Below are 19855 nucleotides of genomic sequence, written 5' to 3' on the forward strand. Positions count from 1 at the left end.
TGTGCAAATATGCAATGTTTAATATCAGTCATATCTGGAGAAAGATCAATGTGAACCCCTGACAGGATGATGGGGTTCATGTCTAATCCATAGGAGAACCGATTTATCAGCTCTCCATATAAATCAGCCCGGGGTGGTCCTTAAAAGGCGAACACCCACCTGGAAGGAGGATCGGAGCTGCCCCAGCCCTTGCTGCTGGTGACCAGGCTGTATCCCTTAGGGTCATGCACACAAACGGTATTTTCTTTTTGCAGACCGTATACGAACCATTCATCTCAACGGGTCCCCAAAAAAAATGTGTGCATTCCCTTTGCCGTACATCCGTATTTCTGTTCCGCAAAAAAATAAAACATATCCTATTATTGTCCACATTCCGGACAAGGATAGGACTGTTCTATTAGGGGCCAGCTGTTCCATATTTTGCAGAAAGGAAAGCTCAAGGACGTCATCCTTTTTTTGCAGATACGGTCGTGTGCATGAGCCCTTAGGCTGACCTGACCCCTGCAAGGACAGAATAAAAGTCCCAGCATGCACTGCAAGCTGCGGACATGTCACTTTGCGTGCTGTAGTTACTATAGGTTCCCCAACCACAATGGTGCAATCATTTATCACAGTGCAGAGGAATGTATAGCTCCGTGACCAGTTAAGGCGTGTTACTATAAATAGCTGCAAAATGTACACGGCGCCCGATGCCCGCGCTGTGTAACCAGCGCATACGTCACAGAGACTGCGAGACCGCCGGCATAACATGACACCAAGCCCATGAAACACCCAGCAGACTGCAAAGATGGATTTTAACATCACTTATGAATCTGGCCGAGCATGTAATTTCCAAAGGGAGATAAGCGACTGCAATTCAATATGGGCGCCCCTTGTCCGATCACAGCTTCCCCGATCTGGAGACATGAGATTACCTGAGGGATTTATCCTTTATGTCTATGGCCAGCTTCATGCCAGTTTTACTGATGTCCAGGCAAAGATATGGACTTTACTTGACCCATTAATGATGTCATGTCCCACTCCAGTGATGTCACCTCTTGAAGTAAAGCATTGTGGCAGGACCCTCACCTTTAAGTAAAGCCTCTAGAGGACACAAGTGGAAGTGCTGCCTGTCCTAAAAACTATATCGAGGACTAGAGCAAGAATATCTTCTGATTGTGTACACAAATCCAACAAATCTAGTCATTGACTGATCTTGGGGACGCAGGGCCTTGGGGTTTACTTAGTTAACGAGGTTCACTCTATTAGTCAGAGAGAAGTACTTAATGGACGTTTACATGGAGAGACAGCCTATTAATATAGGAGGATGGACGCACTCCCACCTGTCAGCATCTCCTTGTCCCATAGACGTGTTACGCTGAAGTGTTTCCCGAACAGCCGCCATCCCGTCCGGCAGACGATTCAGTCTCCGTGTGTAAAGGCCAAGTCCCCCATCTGTCATATACCTGAAGAAAAGAAGAATCAGAGACATACAAATCAGACCCACGCTGAAAACTACAGGAGTTCATCTGAATGTATGAATACAACGACGAGCAAAGGGCGACTTCCAACCATATTAACATGAAATCATAAGAATTTTGAAAACAGGTTTTCCTACATAGTACACTTCTTTCACTTCTCTAAAATGTACCGCCCCACTGTGTACATAAATACAACTACTATAATACTGCCTCCTATGTACAAGAATACGACTATAATACCGCCCCACTGTGTACAGAAATACAACTACTATAATACTGCCTCCTATTGCCAAGAATACAACGACTATAATACTGCCTCCTATGTACAAGAATATAACTACTATAATACTGTTCCTATGTACAAGAATATAACTACTATAAGACTGCCTCCTATGTACAGGAATATAACTACTATAATACTGCTCCTATGTACAAGAATATAACTACTATAATACTGCCTCCTATGTACAAGAATATAACTACTATAATACTGCTCCTATGTACAAGGAATATAACTACTATATTACTGCTCCTATATACAAGAATATAACTACTATAATACTGCTCCTATGTACAAGAATATAACTACTATATACTGCCTCCTATGTACAAGAATATAACTACTATAATACTGCTCCTATGTACAAGAATATAACTACTATAATACTGCCCCCTATGTACAAGAATATAACTACTATAATACTGCTCCTATGTACAAGAATATAATTACTATAATACTGCCTTCTATGTACAGGAATACAACTACCATAATACTGCTCCTATGTACAAAAATATAACTACTATAATACTGCCTCCTATGTAAAGAATATAACTACTATAATACTGCCTCCTATGTACTAGAATATACCTACTTATAATTCTGCTCCTATGTACAAGAATATAACTACTATAATACTGCCTCCTATGTACAAGAATATAACTACTATAATACTGCTCTTATGTACAAGAATTGATACCTACTATAATACTGCTCCTATGACAAGAATATACTACTATAATACTGCCTCCTATGTACAAGAATATAACTACTATAATACTGCCTCCTATGTACAAGAATATAACTACTATAATACTGCTCCTATGTACAAGAATATAACTACTATAATACTGCTCCTATGTACAAGAATATAACTGCTATAATACTGCTCCTATGTACAAGAATATAACTGCTATAATACTGCTCCTATGTACAAGAATATAACTACTATAATACTGCTCCTATGTACAAGAATATAACTACTATAATACTGCTCTAATGTACAAGAATATAACTACTATAATACTGCCTCCTATGTACAAGAATAGTACTACTATAATACTGCCTCCTATGTACAAGAATATAACTACTATAATACTGCTCCTATGTACAAGAATATAACTACTATAATACTGCTCCTATGTACAAGAATATAACTACTATAATACTGCCTCCTATGTACAAGAATATAACTACTATAATACTGCCTCCTATGTACAAGAATATAACTACTATAAACTACTGCCTCCTATGTTCAAGAATATAACTACTATAATACTACTCCTATGTACAAGAATATAACTACTATATACTGCTCCTATGTACAAGAATATAACTACTATAATACTGCTCCTATGTACAAGAATATAACTACTATAATACTGCTCCTATGTACAAGAATATAACTACTATAATAATGCTCCTATGTACAAGAATATAACTACTATAATACTGCTCCTATGTACAAGAATATAACGACTATAATTCTGCCCCCTATGTACAAGAATATACTACTACTATATACTGCTCCTATGTACAAGAATATAACTACTTTAATACTGCTCCTATGTACAAGAATATAACTACATAATTACTGCCTCCTATATACAAGAATATAACTACTATAATACTGCTCCTATGTACTAGAATATAACGGCTATAATACTGCCCCCTATCTGTAAGAATATAACCACTACAAGGAGTGGCAGTAAACAGGGGTCGGCGGTATTATTCATGTGCAGTCAGATGCCCCGGGCCGTGCACCCACTAAGCCTTGCTGGTGAACACTCTATTGTCCTCTGGTATCAGCCGTGTCATGGCTGTATTGCTCTTCCATGAGCTCACGTCTCCTCGGCGCTGAGAACCTCCGGCTTGTAAACTCGGTTACTTACCTACTAAAACTGCTATAATGTGATATAATCTGCATGGAATAATATAACAGAGCATTAAACCAGGAATAATCCTTAAAGGGCAGGTGCCTAATTCTCCAGCGCTGCTGCTGAGGTCCATATGATCCCGCTCCCATTAGTCTCAGGATAATAGGTGGGGGGTTCAGTCATTGCCCCTCAGATCCCGGCAGACCCCATTATATGGAGATTACAACCTGTGCAATGTCGGAGGGATTTGCATCAGATCCGTTTTCATTCACCATCTGTGACCGGTGTAATTGCCCCGCAGACCAGAGCAGGGTGCGCTCCTCCCGTCTAGGGGTGAGGCACACAGGGCGTCATGTCAGCTCACCTACAATACTAATAATCTGTGCAAAGGTTTTAAAATAAATCATTCACACATCAATAATATCACATTTGGGATTGCCCTTTAGGCCATTGCCTACTAAATTCTTCAGACAGCCCCTTGTACAGAGGAATATTTAATCTGATCAGGGTTAAACCTTTGTGTCTGTGACCGTCCTGCTGGCCTCAGAAGCTTGCAATCGAATCCCCCTGCAGCAAGAAAAACCTCTAAACCTTGCCGCTGCGACCCCAGTAAGACGGTGAATCCCGTCCCTACCTGTCTTGTCAGAAGTCCCTGGTGCTTCCAGCCGGTGACAGTCCCCACAGGCGGTCAGCCGGGTGTCTGCAGCCTCGGACGGGTCTGTGCGGTGTGCATGTAGCTGCACAGGGCTCGCACCCACCACCGGTGTGAAGATGCCCCGGGGACGGTTTCCTGGCGTTACTAACCTGCAGAGGCTCCTGGGAACTTCTCACGTCAGCGAGCGCAACCCCAGGGGCATGAGACAAGGCGACCGCCTAAATGACACCAGCCGCAGATGTGGCCCCCAGATGTGCCCCATGCAATCTTAGATTTCCTCCAGCTCAGGGAACACAGCGCCAGTCACAGGAGCATTCTCATCATGTAGGAGGAGTACTCTCATCATCCACTTATCGCTGCAGTGGTGTCAGAAGCGTCTGATCCGACCTCCTCCATCTGGAGTCTGACCGCCCTACTTTGTTCTTAGTTTGGATTTTAACCCTTGCAGTGCTACCACTTCCCTGGAGATAAGTGGCATCGCAGTAGATGTAGCAGAGAGGAGGAGGCATTTTAGGCTTTTTTGCATAATGACACTGCAGCAGCTATTGCCTGCAGTCCCATGTAAAACTAAAAATAGACTACTGCAGTTCCCTATGACAAACTCAGCTCTGCTGCACCTGCACATGATCTAGATGCCACTCATCCCAGTCCCCATGTGCTCACAGGATGGAGTAATACCGCAGGATGTGCTATTGTGGGCAGCTTGTCCTCGTCCGTGTGGTCGGCACTGCTTCCTGATGGAGTCCAGCGACTCGAAGGCATCAGCCCAGTGAGGAGACGGCAAAGCACGGACAACCGGAATTATAAGAGTGACAGGTGGCGGATGTCTACAGAGCGGCGGATTATCTGGATCTAGGGGTGCACAGGCTGGAGCTGCTCCCCAGCTGTTACATGGGAGGACGGCTGTATTATAGAAGGGGCGAACAGGGGTGTGATGATTATTGCAAACAGCAATCCTTCACAGAGGCACAGATCCTAGGCAGTTATCACACCCATGGGTTACGGTTTGGAGGTCGCGTAGCACAGATCTTGCTTACATTACAGTCTGATAGAGTCAGTGACCGGGACCAGAGTAATGGTTATAGGAGAATGCAGAACATACAAAAACACGGCGTGCAGTTAATATAACCATGAAGCATGGCGACTGATAAGTGACCGGCAAAACACCCTCTAATGTGCGCACAAACCATGCCAAGTGCTACAGATGTATATTATATATATATTTATCGCCACCTTGTGGCAATACCACATAGCTGCAGCACACGCCTCTGAATAGGTTTCTCCCTCCACAAAAAGACTTTTGACAGCGATTTTAAAGTATTTTGCACACAAAATTACCTTTGTCGTGTATTTTTCCCTTCTCCGACCCTATCATGGCAGGCTGCAGTTGCACATGACCCATTTTTCTGTTTTATGGTTACAGCTCCCAATACCCTATGCGGGCACTCTACACTGTTTTTCACTGCCTCCTGCTTTACATCATCACCAGTCAGTCTCCTTCCTCATATAGCAGCTGTGAATAGTAGTGTTGAGCGAACTTCTGTTTTTAAGTTCGGCGTACAAGGTTCGGGTCATCGGAGAATTCCGTTATGGATTCCGCTTCCAGGGACCATAAGTTACTTAGTAAATAGAGTTCCAAGTAAGTTCCCAGTCAGTCTCCTTTCCCCTCTGGCAGCTGTAAATACATTCCCCAGTGAGTCCCCTAATTAGTCTCCTTCCCCTGCTGACATCTGTACATATAGTCCCAGTCATTCTCGTTTCCCCTGGTAAGTCCCCTAACCAGTCTTTCTCCCTTTTCAGTGTCAGTGAGTATAGTCCCGAGTAAGTTCCTGCCAGTCTGCTTTCTGAAGAAGGGGCAGCGCCCTGAAACGCGTTACTGGGACTTTATTCAAATAAAAAGTCCATGTATAGGAACATAAAAGGATAAAAATAATAAAGTATACATGACTTTTGGAGGAAACGTTGGATATTGGCCTTTTTCTGGATTTATGTTCTCCCAGTATGTTTCCGGCCAGTCTTTTTTCTCCCCTAGCTATCAGGACTACGTATCATCCTCAGTAAGTTCCCTACTCAGTCTCATTACCACTCTGACCGGTAAGTTCTGAGTCAGTCTCTTTTCCCCTCTGGCAGCAATGATCATCTTCCTCAGTACTTTCCCTACTCAGTCTTCTTCCCCCTCTGGCAGCCATAGATATCCTCAGCAAGTTCCCTTATTTAATCTCCTTTTTGTTCTTCTGACAGCTGTACATATAGTGTCCAGCAATCATCCTGATCAGTCTCCGTCTTCTGACAATTATATAGTCCACAGCAGCTCCTGATCAGTCTCCTTCCTCTTCTGACAATTATATCTAGTCCACAGCAAGCTCCCTGATCCGTCTCCGTCTTCTGGACAATTATATATAGTCCACAGCAAGCTCCCTGATCAGTCTCCGTCTTCTGACAATTATATATAGTCCACAGCAAGCTCCCTGATCATTCTCCGTCTTCTGACAATTATATATAGTCCACAGCAAGCTCCCTGATCAGTCTCCGTCTTCTGACAATTATATATAGTCCACAGCAAGCTCCCTGATCAGTCTCAGTCTTCTGACAATTATATATAGTCCACAGCAAGCTCCCTGATCAGTCTCCGTCTTCTGACAATTATATATAGTCCACAGCAAGCTCCCTGATCAGTCTCCTTCCTCTTCTGACAATTATATGTAGTCCACAGCAAGCTCCCTGATCAGTCTCCGTCTTCTGACAATTATATATAGTCCACAGCAAGCTCCCTGATCAGTCTCCGTCTTCTGACAATTATACACTGCTCAAAAAAATAAAGGGAACACAAAAATAACACATCCTAGATCTGAATTAATTAAATATTCTTCTGAAATACTTTGTTCTTTACATAGTTGAATGTGCTGACAACAAAATCACACAAAAATAAAAAAATGGAAATCAAATTTTTTAACCCATGGAGGTCTAGATTTGGAGTCACCCTCAAAATTAAAGTGGAAAAACACACTACAGGCTGATCCAACTTTGATGTAATGTCGTTAAAACAAGTCAAAATGAGGCTCAGTAGTGTGTGTGGCCTCCACGTGCCTGTATGACCTCCATACAACGCCTGTGCATGCTCCTGATGAGGTGGCGGACGGTCTCCTGAGGGATCTCCTCCCAGACCTGGACTAAAGCATCTGCCAACTCCTGGACAGTCTGTGGTGCAACGTGACGTTGGTGGATAGAGCGAGACATGATGTCCCAGATGTGCTCAATTGGATTCAGGTCTGGGGAACAGGCGGGCCAGTCCATAGCATCAATGCCTTTGTCTTGCAAGAACTGCTGACACACTCCAGCCACATGAGGTCTAGCATTGTCTTGCATTAGGAGGAACCCAAGGCGTACCGCACCAGCATATGGTCTCACAAGGGATCTGAGGATCTCATCTCGGTACCTAATGGCAGTCAGGCTACCTCTGGCGAGCACATGGAGGGCTGTGCGGCCCTCCAAAGAAATGCCACCCCACACCATTACTGACCCAATGCCAAACCGGTCATGCTGGAGGATGTTGCAGGCAGCAGAACGTTCTCCACGGCGTCTCCAGACTCTGTCACGTCTGTCACATGTGCTCAGTGTGAACCTGCTTTCATCTGTGAAGAGCACAGGGCGCCAGTGGCGAATTTGCCAATCTTGGTGTTTTCTGGCAAATGCCAAACGTCCTGCACGGTGTTGGGCTGTAAGCACAACCCCCACCTGTGGACCGTCTGGGCCCTCCTATCACCCTCATGGAGTCTGTTTCTGACCGTTTGAGCAGACACATGCACATTTGTGGCCTGCTGGAGGTCATTTTGCAGGGCTCTGGCAGTGCTCCTCCGGTTCCTCCTCTTGCACAAAGGCGGAGGTAGCGGTCCTGCTGCTGGGTTGTTGCCCTCCTACGGCCTCCTCCACGTCTCCTGATGTACTGGCCTGTCTCCTGGTAGCACCTCCATGCTCTGGACACTGCGCTGACAGGACACAGGCAAACCTTCTTGCCACAGCTCACATTGATGTGCCATCCTGGATAAGCTGCACTTCCTGAGCCACTTGTGTGGGTTGTAGACTCCGTCTCATGCTACCACTAGAGTGAAAGCACCGCCAGCATTCAAAAGGTGACCAAAACATCAGCCAGGATGCATAGGAACTGAGAAGTGGTCTGTGGTCACCACCTGCAGGAACCACTCCTTTATTGGGGGGTGTCTTGCTAATTGCCTATAATTTCCACCTGTTGTCTATCCCATTTGCACATACAGCATGGTGAAATTGATTGTCACTCAGTGTTGCTTTCCTAAGTGGACAGTTTGATTTCACAGAAGTGTGATGGACTTGGAGTTACATTGTGTTGTTTAAGTGTTCCCTTTATTTTTTGAGGTCAGTGTATATAGTCCACAGCAAACTCCCTGATCAGTCTCCTTCCTCTTCTGACAGTTATATTTAAAGTCCCACCAGCAAGTTCCCCTGAAGTTAGAGGCTTAATAATTGTATCCATGGATTCCGGAGGGAGCAGACAATTGAAGGTGGATTACATGCAGAGACTTGAGACGTGTGTCCACCAGCGCTAGACAGATGTGCACATTGCTATAAACTAGAGCACTAGGTGGGCGCCATGCTATGTCAATGTCAGAACTCATGCTGCTGCAGGAGATGCAGCTCATTCTGACTTCTGTGCATTACCAGGTATAAACACTTCCCTAGCCCACCATGAAGAATACGCTCTGTAAGAATCACTCTGCAGCAGCTTTGGATGTGACTAGAGCATTAATAATTGATCAGTACAAGATACCTGAAGCAAACCATTCCTATATGTAGATAAACCGCATACAATGAGTGAAGCCCCTTACCCGCTGGTGATCTCATCGCTTCGGATGTTCTTGCTCAGGACATCGCCATCGCTCATGTATCCGGTGGCATCGACACTAACACTCTCCAGCTCCATGTCGTCCCCCTTGTCGTCGTTGTGACCCATGTTGCCTCTGGTAGCCAACTGCCTCCTGAGAGGTGCGGGGTACACGTAACGCCCGGGTTCACAGTTGATAAAGCGGCTGGCGCTGGCTCGTGGAGGGTACCCGTTACCCAAAGACGGTGCGTCTCCTGCCTGCAGACGAGGGCTCGACTGTCCCAGCCTCCATGTTAACGGCGTTGGCCGGGATGCCAGGCCGAGGATGCTGCGCCCGCTGACCTCCGTAGTGATGTTACTGTCAAATGTGGTTTCCAATGTGCTGGGGGGGAAAAAAACAAAAACCACCAGGAGATGTAATAAGATGTCCCACCGAGAAATCTACATGCCAGGGGCTCATTCACATGGGGGGGGGCAACTTATTTTTTTTTAAACTGGAATATTGACGTTAGGCAGTATTTCCATAGGACCGGACAGGCCTCCCCTGGAGCAGTCACAATCCGCGGGGGAGGGGGGGGTGAATCCTCCTCACATGTGATCTGTTAATGGAATGTGACTATGGCGGGGCCGATCATGCACTGTACACGCGCCCTGCCCCCACCTGTGGCTGATCTGTGTCCCCCTCAGGCTGGACATAGTTTCCTCCAAGTTCTGCCGTAGATCCGCAATGTTCTTCACCGTTCTCAGTCTCCGGGTTTCTGGATCTTCACCTTTAGAAAATGAAAAGAAAATGAGATTAGAGGCTGAAGTCTGGGCTCAGTGGATGGAGGGTGCGTCTCTGATCACCGCCTGGCACGCGGCAAGGATTGGCTCAGGCCGGGTAAGGTCGGGACCCAGTGATCCACTTACCTGGCAGATCCTCCAGACAGGAAGGTTTATTATAGAGCGCGGGCCCGATGTGAATCCCTCCTGTGCCGCTCTCTACCGAAACATTCCCCTCGTTGTCTGTCTGAGACCTATAGACGGCAGAAACGGACAGCTACATGACGCGGACACCGTGAAATCCACTGCTGCAACTACACAATACCGCCACATGGTGCACAAGTGCCCTGAATACCACCTGGGCGTGTGCGCAGATAAGGCTACTTTCACACTCGCGTTTGGTGCGGATCCGTCATGGATCTGCACAGACGGATCCGTTCAGATAATACAACCGATGCATCCGTTCAGAACGGATCCGTTTGTATTATCTGTAACATAGCCAAAACGGATCCTCTTGAACACCATTGAAAGTCAATGGGGGGGCGGATTTGTTTTTTCTAGTGCGCCATATCGTGTCGTAAAAAAGGGATCCGTCCCATTGACTTACATTGTGTGTCAGGACGGATCCTGTTGGCTCAGTTTCGTCGAGGGCGGACACCAAAACGCTGCAGGAGCGGCCTCCGGAGCGGATCCTTTTCCATTCAGAATGCATTGGGGGGCAAAGACTGATCCGTTTTGGACCGCCGAGCCCTGAACGGATCTCAGAAACGGAAAGCCAAAACACCAGTGTGAAAGTAGCCTAAGTAAGGCAAGGCATGTGTGACCACCCTAAGCAGAACTGTCTGAGGGCCATCTTGGTAGCCATCCAGCTTTCCCAGAATAAGATGAATGGTGGAATAGAACATTTCTACGTTTCTCAGAGGAGGAGGACCACTTTATAATTTATACTTAATTATTTCAGGGAGACCTTCCTTTACATGTAAGTTGCGTCTGTGTTACCGGTGACTTGCCACTAGAGGGCGACATGATCAAGTCGATCGCTGGCGGCCGTTACCGTCTATTTGCTGACTCAGGTTATTTAGACCGATTGTTGAGATTTCTCGAGCTGAAGTGCGATCCGTATACTAATCTAGGAGATTCCACCGTTAAATATCTGCCCCGTCATCAGGGAGGTTGTTCCTCTGCTGAGCCGAAAAGCTTAAGTATTGGAGCTCAGCCCCATTCACTTCCCTGGAGCTGAGCTGCAATACCACACACAACCAGCTGACAGGTGAGGCGCTGTTTCTGGAAAGAAAGCAGCCATGCTTGCTTAATCCTGGACAACCCAAGAAGAAAGTGATGTCATTACATGTGTCCAACCCTTAGGCTCAGTCCATTTGCTATTTTTTACGGAGGTTGACCAGAGGGTTAGAAAAACATGGCTGCTTTATTCCAAAAACTGCACCTCGCCTGTCTATGGGTTGTGCCTCCTATTTCACTGTGGCCAAAGGACTTGACTTCATTGGCCTCTTCAAATAGCTGATCGGCAGGGGTCCCGGGTGTCTGACCCCCACCCATCCTGAGGATACTATTAAACACTCACTGTAAAGTGCAACTTTCTGCAACGTTGTACTATACTTTCCAATATCTGCGATGCTTCCTGTCACTGAATAGAAACAATCTCCTGTACATCTAGTGGCTGAGGTGAGTATGGGCTACTAGATGTACACACAAATGTTTCCAAGGAGGGATGGCAGCATCTCCGGATGTGGGTGTGCAATGTGATAATCACACACCAGGGGGAGCCACGGTCCTCCTCAATTCTATGTACAAGCCTTTAGAGGAGAACACGCCTGACCGAGACTCAAGGAAATAAAAGGCCGGGGTGTCGCGGGCACTAGAGGGCAGTGCCCAGTATGACTTACACCAGGGATGCTCAACCTGCGGCCCTCCAGCTGTGGTAAAACTACAACTCCCACCATGCCCTTCTGTAGGCTGTCCAGGAATGATGGGAGTTGTAGTTTTGCAACAGCTGGAGGGCCGCAGGTTGAGCATGCCTGACTTACACTAAAGCAGGGTTCAGCAACATCCAGCACTCCAGCTGTTGGAAAAGCACAAAGCTCAGCATGCTCCATTCATTTCTATGGGAGTTCCGAGTACAGCCGAGCACGAGTGCACGCCGGAAATCGTAGTTTCGCCACAGCTGGGGTGCCAGAGGTTGCTTATCCGTGCACTAAAAGGTTCTTGGGGTTAGGGGGGGCTCCTTAGGGTAGGTTCACATCTGCGGCACCAGCTGAGGAACAGACAACCGGAGCCACCAGATCCCCATTGATTATAACGGGATTTGACAGGAGTCCAGCATAAACGTCGGCGCTCTTTAGGGGGCTGACACTTACCGCCTAGCTACCTATAGGTGGCACTAGAGTCCGTTTTCTCCTAGAGGGGAGCTCATTTGCATCCCTTAAAGCAGGGATGCTCAACCTGCGGAACTCCAGCTGTTGCAAAACTACAACTCCCAGTATGCCCTAATAGCTGTAGGCTGCCCAGGATGCTGGGAATTGTAGTTTTGCAACAGCTGGAGGGCCGCAGGTTGGGCATCCCTGCCTAAAGGGACACATGGGTACGTCTTTAATCACTCTGACCTAGTCTATAGGCGCACAACCAAACACCCCGCAGGAAGGTACCTGTACATGAAGGGCGCCACCGTGGCCGTGTTGGGGTGATTATACTGCTGCTGAGGATGAGGTAGCTGAACGCTGACTGTATTACTTCCCGTAGTCTGTGTGACACTGTTCGTCCCGGTGATGGGCTGGCTGTTGCCCGTTGTGGATGCCCCCTTCCCTTCCGAGGAGGCCAAGCTGGATGTGGAGCTGGAATTCCTGTTGTCAAGCTGGGTCTTCTGAAGAGAAAGCCCTGAGCCGGTCTTTCCGCTGCGGCTTCTGTCGCCTTCCTTGGCAGACCCTGGGGCACTTGAGGATTTCCCTGGGGTGGTTTTCATTCCTGGTTTGGTATTCCGCTGTGGGCAGGGCAGAGGCCTCCCTTCTTGCCCCCTTTGGGGATGAAGCTGGCGATCTTGGAGGACTTTTTTGGCACGTCGGCGGCAGCGGGCAGCGCTTCTTCCCTGAACTCTTCCTTCGCTTCGAGCTTTTCGCCAACCGATGCTCTTTTCGCCAGGTCCTTGTTCTTCTCCTTCTGCTTGTCCTTCTCGCTGCCCTTCGGGGAGCTCTTCTTTGTGGTCAGTGCCCGGCCAAGCGTCCTTTGAGCGATGCCCTTCAGCGCGATCTTAGGGCTGTGAGAAGACGGGCTTAGGCTGTTGGCGTTCTTGATGCTGTGCTCCATTTCTTCAGCTTCTTCGCAGCTGGGGAGCTGGTCAAGTCAGTTCACAGCTGGGGTCCGACACTCCTCCAGCGCTGACTCCGGAGACTTGGAGCCCCCTTTACTATTGAATAACTCAGTTTTTCCAGCATTGACTTCTGGGTGTTGGGGGAAGGGCTTCAGAGGTTTTCTTGAGGTTGTTTAGGACTATCCGGCACCGGCTGCTCACAGACAGTATGGAAGACGTGGTGGTGTGCTTAGCGCTGAGGGGACTTGCTCCTCCACGTTTATTGGTGGAGTTAGGGCTGGGGTATGGGCTGAGGGGTTACTACTTGAGGAGAGGACATTCTCATTCATCTACCGTCTGCACAGGCGCCTCGGCCAACTCTGCAAGAAACATCAAGAATAGAAGAATTACACAGTCCACATATAGAGCCCGCACCCACTCAACGACAGGTACATCTAGACACTCAGGACATGCACATTGCAGGTAATGGCCACCATGGACGGCACCCAACTTTCCCAGGCACAGATATACCTATGAAGTGGTATCGAGCAGGAATCCTACAGTGAACCCAATGCACAGCAGAGACGTCCGGGCTGTGAGCCGACTCTGCTTTCCCTCTAATAAGCCCCATGTGCGGCCGGCTGCTTCTGATTAGCGAGCGCTGCACAAATATTGACCCATCAGTAAATCCTGCCGAGAGCGATACATCCCCCAAATGTTTCCTCCGATCCGCGGGCGGAAGGGACCGTCCAACGCCTTTCAAAGTGAGAAATAAATGCTCGGCCTTCACCGCTCCCAGATCCATGAACCGCAGTGAAAGAACGCAATGCAAGGAGCAGTCGTGACTTAGATTACAGTCCGCGTAGATTATAGGACTGACCCTGTAATCTGTGGGATTTGCGCTGTGCTGGACTATCGGATTTTCTGGATTACTGAACAGAAACTATATAACACTGGACTTGTAAGGGCCCAAAGCCTACAGTAGGACAACTGCTGGAAACATGTGCTGGATTATCAAATGCCAGATTACAGCAATGCCTTCAAGATACATCATTGTTCCCTGAACAGACCGACAGCAACAAGAAACCAATGGAGTAATGGACCCTTTGGGGCACACTGGATTATCAGAAGCCATAGCCAAAATGTCACGGACCTATAGAATATATTTGCTCTTTGACCCTCCGACCCTCAGGAATGATATCGCCACCTCTGGGCATATTGCAATACTACACTTCTCCTGCAAGGAGGTGTCAGCTGGGGCAATTACCTTAAAGGGGTATATTGATAAACCCTTTAAGGAGGCATATGGACTTCATGGACGGGGTGCCTTGTTCAGATCAAGCTGCGGCTCTCACTCTGGTTGTTGCGGTCCATCTATATGAGGGATCAGCAACCTTCGGGCCTCCAGCTGCTGTGAAACTACAACTCCCAGCATGCAAACTTACTCCTCTGTTCTTATAACTCCCATAGAAGTGAAAAGAAGATTCTGGGAGTTGTAGTTTCAGAACAGCTGGAGGTTGCGGATCCCTGATCTATATATATTACACCATCTCGTACCCATTTGAATGAGAGTGTGTAATACCACATTTAGCCCCTAGTGGCCGCTGTAGGGAACATGACCAGCGGGAAGAGACCTCCCAGGAGCCCTGATCGCCGCAGCAGCTCCTCTCATGTTAGTGGTTTATTCACACACTGTTGTGGATTTGTCACAGTTTTTGGAAAAATCGTGGCAAAAACTAAGACAGATGTGAGCACAATGTCTTCCGCCCTAAAGGAGTTACTCCCGATGAGACAATCCTTTAAAACCTAAAGTCAGGTCTAGCATGGCGACACCTATAATCATCATGTTGAAATGCGGCTGCGTTAGTACGCACGACAACATAGGGAGTCATTAAAAATCCAAACGGGCAGGATTTCTGGTCACAGGTTACAAATCACAGCGCAGGGGAGCAAGGTAGGTTGTGATGAACTGCGACTTCCCATTCGGACCGGGGTCATTCCGAAATCGCACCCCGTGCGTGACTTTAACGTGATGGCAAGCGGCAGACAATTTGCTTCGACTGTGTGAACAGAAGGCACTGTGCAGCCCTAGCCTTGCGCTCCTAAAACCCCATTAGGCCGTCCCTGTCTGACAACCCGAGGGGTGCAGGGAATTGCGCTATGTGACAGGAGGGGAAGCGGCGTTTGTTGATACAAGCATACTTCTTCTGGGCGGGCGATCCGGCTTAAGGACATTCCCAGAGGATCGTATGTGGAGTGCGAACTAATGTAATCCGTCACAGCCGCAGATAATTCATCGGATCTGTGTAAACAGCGGCGACCACCGCAGCAGCATTAAAAGGGCACCGGCCCCAGCAGCGTCAAACCGCCAGATACACGGAGCCAAATTATCCTGCACATTCTCCCGCATTCCTCCCATTTTTTCAGTTTTATTTGTAACTACGTCGAATCATCATTATTTACGTGCGGAACCTATTCGCACCCTTAGTATTCAGTGCAGGCCTCTCAGGTCTGTGAGAGTCGCCCTCCTATCAGATTTGTTCATTGGGTTATTGACACGTTGCAGTCCTCATCACGAATCGGCCCCGGACCTCCCAATATTTTAGAAAAATCACAATGCGCTGAGATATTGGAGAAAAAAACACGTGTGTGCAAGATATGGTGATGAAAGCGGGACGGGGACAGCCTGTTGTTTCTCTTAGTTCTTGAAATTGCTGGAACAATGAACTTCAGTGACAAAACTAGTAAAAGTTCATTCAACTAGATCAATGACCTCCAATTCCGGGACTACAACTCCCAGCATGCTGCGGCTCTACAACCAGTGAAGAGCGGCTGAGGGACCCCTCGGGACCAGTGTACAGACCCCTCCGACCTGTGTCATTTCCTCTGCAGTCATCTTCCGCCCTGTTTACGACCGTCCCACCTGCGCTTCGGGCAGAATGAGGTGAGAGCGGGCGTCTCGTCGGCCCCTGCACTCCATCAGGCCAGGTATGTGAAAGGTGGTAATGGAGATATAGTGACTGTATACGCAGCGGTATCGCCTTAACAGACGCAGGCGCCGACAGTACGAGGCCACATCTGTTTTACGTGTCATGGCCGCCTCTGCTATGTGCGCAGACACAGAGCCCGGGACACAAAGGGCGCTTCTTATAAGAGGTCTGTCATACCGTGTGCTGCCTGCGCCAGAGACTGATGGCTGCGGACCCGTTTTCTGGCATACTGTATATCATCATAATGTATTGGAGGGAGGAGGCCACGCCCCTTTCCACTAAGCCCCTTGATGGAAAAATGTGCGACTCTACTCGTACACATCTTATTAAAGGGCCTCTGTCAGCAGATTTGTCCCTATGACCCCGGCTGACCTGTTACATGTGCGCTTGGCAGCTGGAGGCATCTGTGTTGGTCCCGTGTTCCTATGTGCCCGCATTGCTGAGAAAAATGATGTTTTAATATATGCAAATGAGACTCTAGGAGCAACGGGGGCGTTACCATTACACCTAAAGGCTCAGCTCTCTCTGCAACTGTCACACCCTCTGCACTTTGATTGACAGGGCCAGGTGTGATGACATTTACCCTGGACCTGTCAAAGTGGAGAGGGCGCAGCAGAAAGCACAGAGCCTCTAGGTGTAATGGTAACGCCCCCGTTGCTCCTAGAGGCTCATTTGCATCTATTAAAACATACTTTTTCTCAGCAGTGCGGGCACATATGAACATGGGACCAGCACAGAAGCTTTCAGCTGCCAAGTGCACATGGAACAGGTCAGCCGGGGTCATAGGGACAAAACTGCTGACAGATGCCCTTTAAATGTGTCACAATGTATAGGATCCAAGAGGCAAAGTACAAAATCCACAGAAGCATAAAATCCGAGGTAAATATAACGGTAATAATGCCAAATACTAAATCCAAGTACAGAATCGACAACACAAAGTACAGCCACATAATACAAAATCCAAAAAAAGATGGAGGGACCCAGTTTATTGAAAAGTTGCAGAGCTTTTCTCCATCCTCACTGGGACCTGATGTGTCAGATTATCAGACAGGGCACGACCCTCAGCATACCAGGCAGTCGTGTTCCGGATTATCAGATTTCCCTGTACTATAGCAGAGATTCACTCCGGCCTCAGGATTTCACGTTACGCTTTTATCTCTGCGTCGCCCCCTCGCCCCGGGAACAGCTGTGAGCAGGAACTATAAGCCCCTCGATGAAGCTAAATAAGGGCAGGAACAAAGTGATAAAGACCCAGCACCGACCACAGGAAGCAGACGGGAAATATCGGGGGATGGAAAAATGAAAAAATATCAAAAGTGGAGGGGGAACCAGAGCTACGCCGTCCATCAGTCCCAACGCTCGTCTGGAGATTAGGATCAGAGGGGTCGGGGGACTGCACGGCGCAGACGATGCTCATGTACAATTACTTCCATTTCATCCGAGGATCTAAGGGAGGGGGCGTCTGTACCCACAGCTGGGATCGATTTCACAGAAGCTGCTGGTATCCTTCCCTTTAAGCCGGTATTACAAGCCGTCACCGGCAGCTACTGTGCATCCGTCCGCCTGGTAATTCCTGGGGGCAGCGTGGGGCCCGTGCAGCCTGGAAGGGCTCATCTGAACACCTGGACCCCGAGTCACGCCCTGTGTTACACTCCAGAGCTGCATTCACAGTTCTGCCAGTTGTTACTGGAAACAGCCAGCAAGCATGCGGACAAACGCCCCCTAAGCTCAGCTCCTATAATTCGGGAGGAGGGGGGGGGGCAGTTACTTTATCCTCTGTCCGATGATTGTACAGGGCATGTTCCCAGAATGCAAATTACCAGGCACTAAACAAGAAGGGGTTGCTGGGAGATTTCAGCTCTGAAGTCAGCCCAGTATTTTCTAATACAGATAAAAGCGTTTCTGATGTTAGATTTAAAGTCAAGAAATGTCAGGGCATGCTGGGAGTTGTAGTTTCTCAATAGCTCTATTTCCTGAAGACTTTCTATAGAAGTGATGACTGGAGGGGCCATAATCAATAGGATGAGGGCCCCCGGCTCTCTTCTGACTAATGTGGCCCTTTGGTTGTTGACTCCGAGATCTCTGCAGCTGGAGGCTGATGGCTGTCCCATAGACATGACTGGTGCAGAACATGTCGGACCACTGGTCCGCTGCAAAATAGCTGCCTCAATATGGACATCTGCTATGGGGGAACTACAGAAGCTGCCCCTAGTGGGATGTGACGGGTGACTCCACATCAAGGGGCTTTATCTGCTTCTTCTTCCAGAACCGCCCCCGATGACATCATACTCCTCCTCTCATGATGTCACACATTTACTGACAGTGCATAATTATGTATTGGGGTCTAGAGAAGAGATTGGGGGGCAGGCTTATCCCAGAGACAGACCCCCAATCAGTCGTGCTCCATAACAGACAATCTGGTTGCTATGGGCAACGCCGCTATCATATTTACACCGTTATATATCTCCCATACGATATAAAGTGATATCACAATGATTGAGAGCGGCTGTCCCTCATGGTGCCCCCTATCTGCCCTCGTGTCACCCTTCCAATATTTCATTCCTTACATCTAAAATCCGCATAATATAGAAATAAAACAGCAAAATGGGAAATTTTTTCAAAAAGCTGCAACTGTAATTTTTTCCTATGGCAGCACACATGTAATCAGCAGAAAAAACCCGTCCTGTATATGCACATCTATACAGCACAGGGGGGACATCAAGGAGATGGGGTCTCTACATCAGCCAGAAATCACAGAATTGTACATTTACACTCTTCTACAAACAGCATTCCCATTGTACTTTGTATTGTCAGCACTGTCTGGCCTGTGAGGGGTTAATGGAGCAGCGTCTGTCCGCCCAGCAGAACAGGTGAGCGACCGGCGGCACAAGTCACAAACCGTTCCTAAAAAATGTTCCTGATGTAAAGTGAAAAACTACAGAAACAGCAGAAAATAAACTGATGAGCGTTACCTGTGAAGCCTCCTGTACGTGCGGGGAAGTGTGTGTCCTCTCTGCTTCACACCGACTGCACTACCTCTGCTACATCTTCTCCCAGGGAAAGTGGAGCATTCAGAGGTGAAACATCAATCTCTCCACCCTCTGCACTGACTCCAGAGCTGCCAGATCCCCACCCCTCAGCAGACTGCTCCATACCCTGCACCGTGCAGACCCCCTCACCTCAGCAGACTGCTCCATACCCTGCACCGTGCAGACCCCCTCTACAGAGACCCTCACCTCAGCACACTGCTCCATACCCTGCACCGTGCAGACCCCCTCTACAGAGACCCTCACCTCAGCAGACTGCTCCATACCCTGCACCGTGCAGACCCCCTCTACAGAGACCCTCACCTCAGCACACTGCTCCATACCCTGCACCGTGCAGACCCCCTCTACAGAGACCCTCACCTCAGCAGACTGCTCCATACCCTGCACCGTGCAGACCCCCTCTACAGAGACCCTCACCTCAGCAGACTGCTCCATACCCTGCACCGTGCAGACCCCCTCTACAGAGACCCTCACCTCAGCAGACTGCTCCATACCCTGCACCGTGCAGACCCCCCTCTACAGAGACCCTCACCTCAGCAGACTGCTCCATACCCTGCACCGTGCAGACCCCCTCTACAGAGCCCCTCACCTCAGCACACTGCTCCATACCCTGCAACCGTGCAGACCCCCT

At 48.2% G+C, this 19855-nt stretch overlaps 1 protein-coding gene across 1 annotated transcript in view; it reads right to left on the reverse strand.

Annotated features, from left to right (window-relative positions):
- The window catches only part of NAV2 (neuron navigator 2), a 67611-nt gene extending 48350 nt beyond the window's left edge, over nucleotides 1-19261 (reverse strand). The window contains 7 exon segments of the mRNA XM_040409758.1: nucleotides 1323-1445; nucleotides 9129-9506; nucleotides 9786-9894; nucleotides 10034-10140; nucleotides 12550-12871; nucleotides 12874-13567; nucleotides 19150-19261. Of these exon segments, the coding sequence (XP_040265692.1) occupies nucleotides 1323-1445; nucleotides 9129-9506; nucleotides 9786-9894; nucleotides 10034-10140; nucleotides 12550-12871; nucleotides 12874-13204 (1370 nt within the window). The 5' untranslated portion in view covers nucleotides 13205-13567; nucleotides 19150-19261.
- Nucleotides 19262-19855: the final 594 nt, after the last annotated feature.

The sequence above is a fragment of the Bufo bufo genome, chromosome 10, assembly GCF_905171765.1.
Source record: "Bufo bufo chromosome 10, aBufBuf1.1, whole genome shotgun sequence".
NCBI lineage: Eukaryota > Metazoa > Chordata > Amphibia > Anura > Bufonidae > Bufo > Bufo bufo.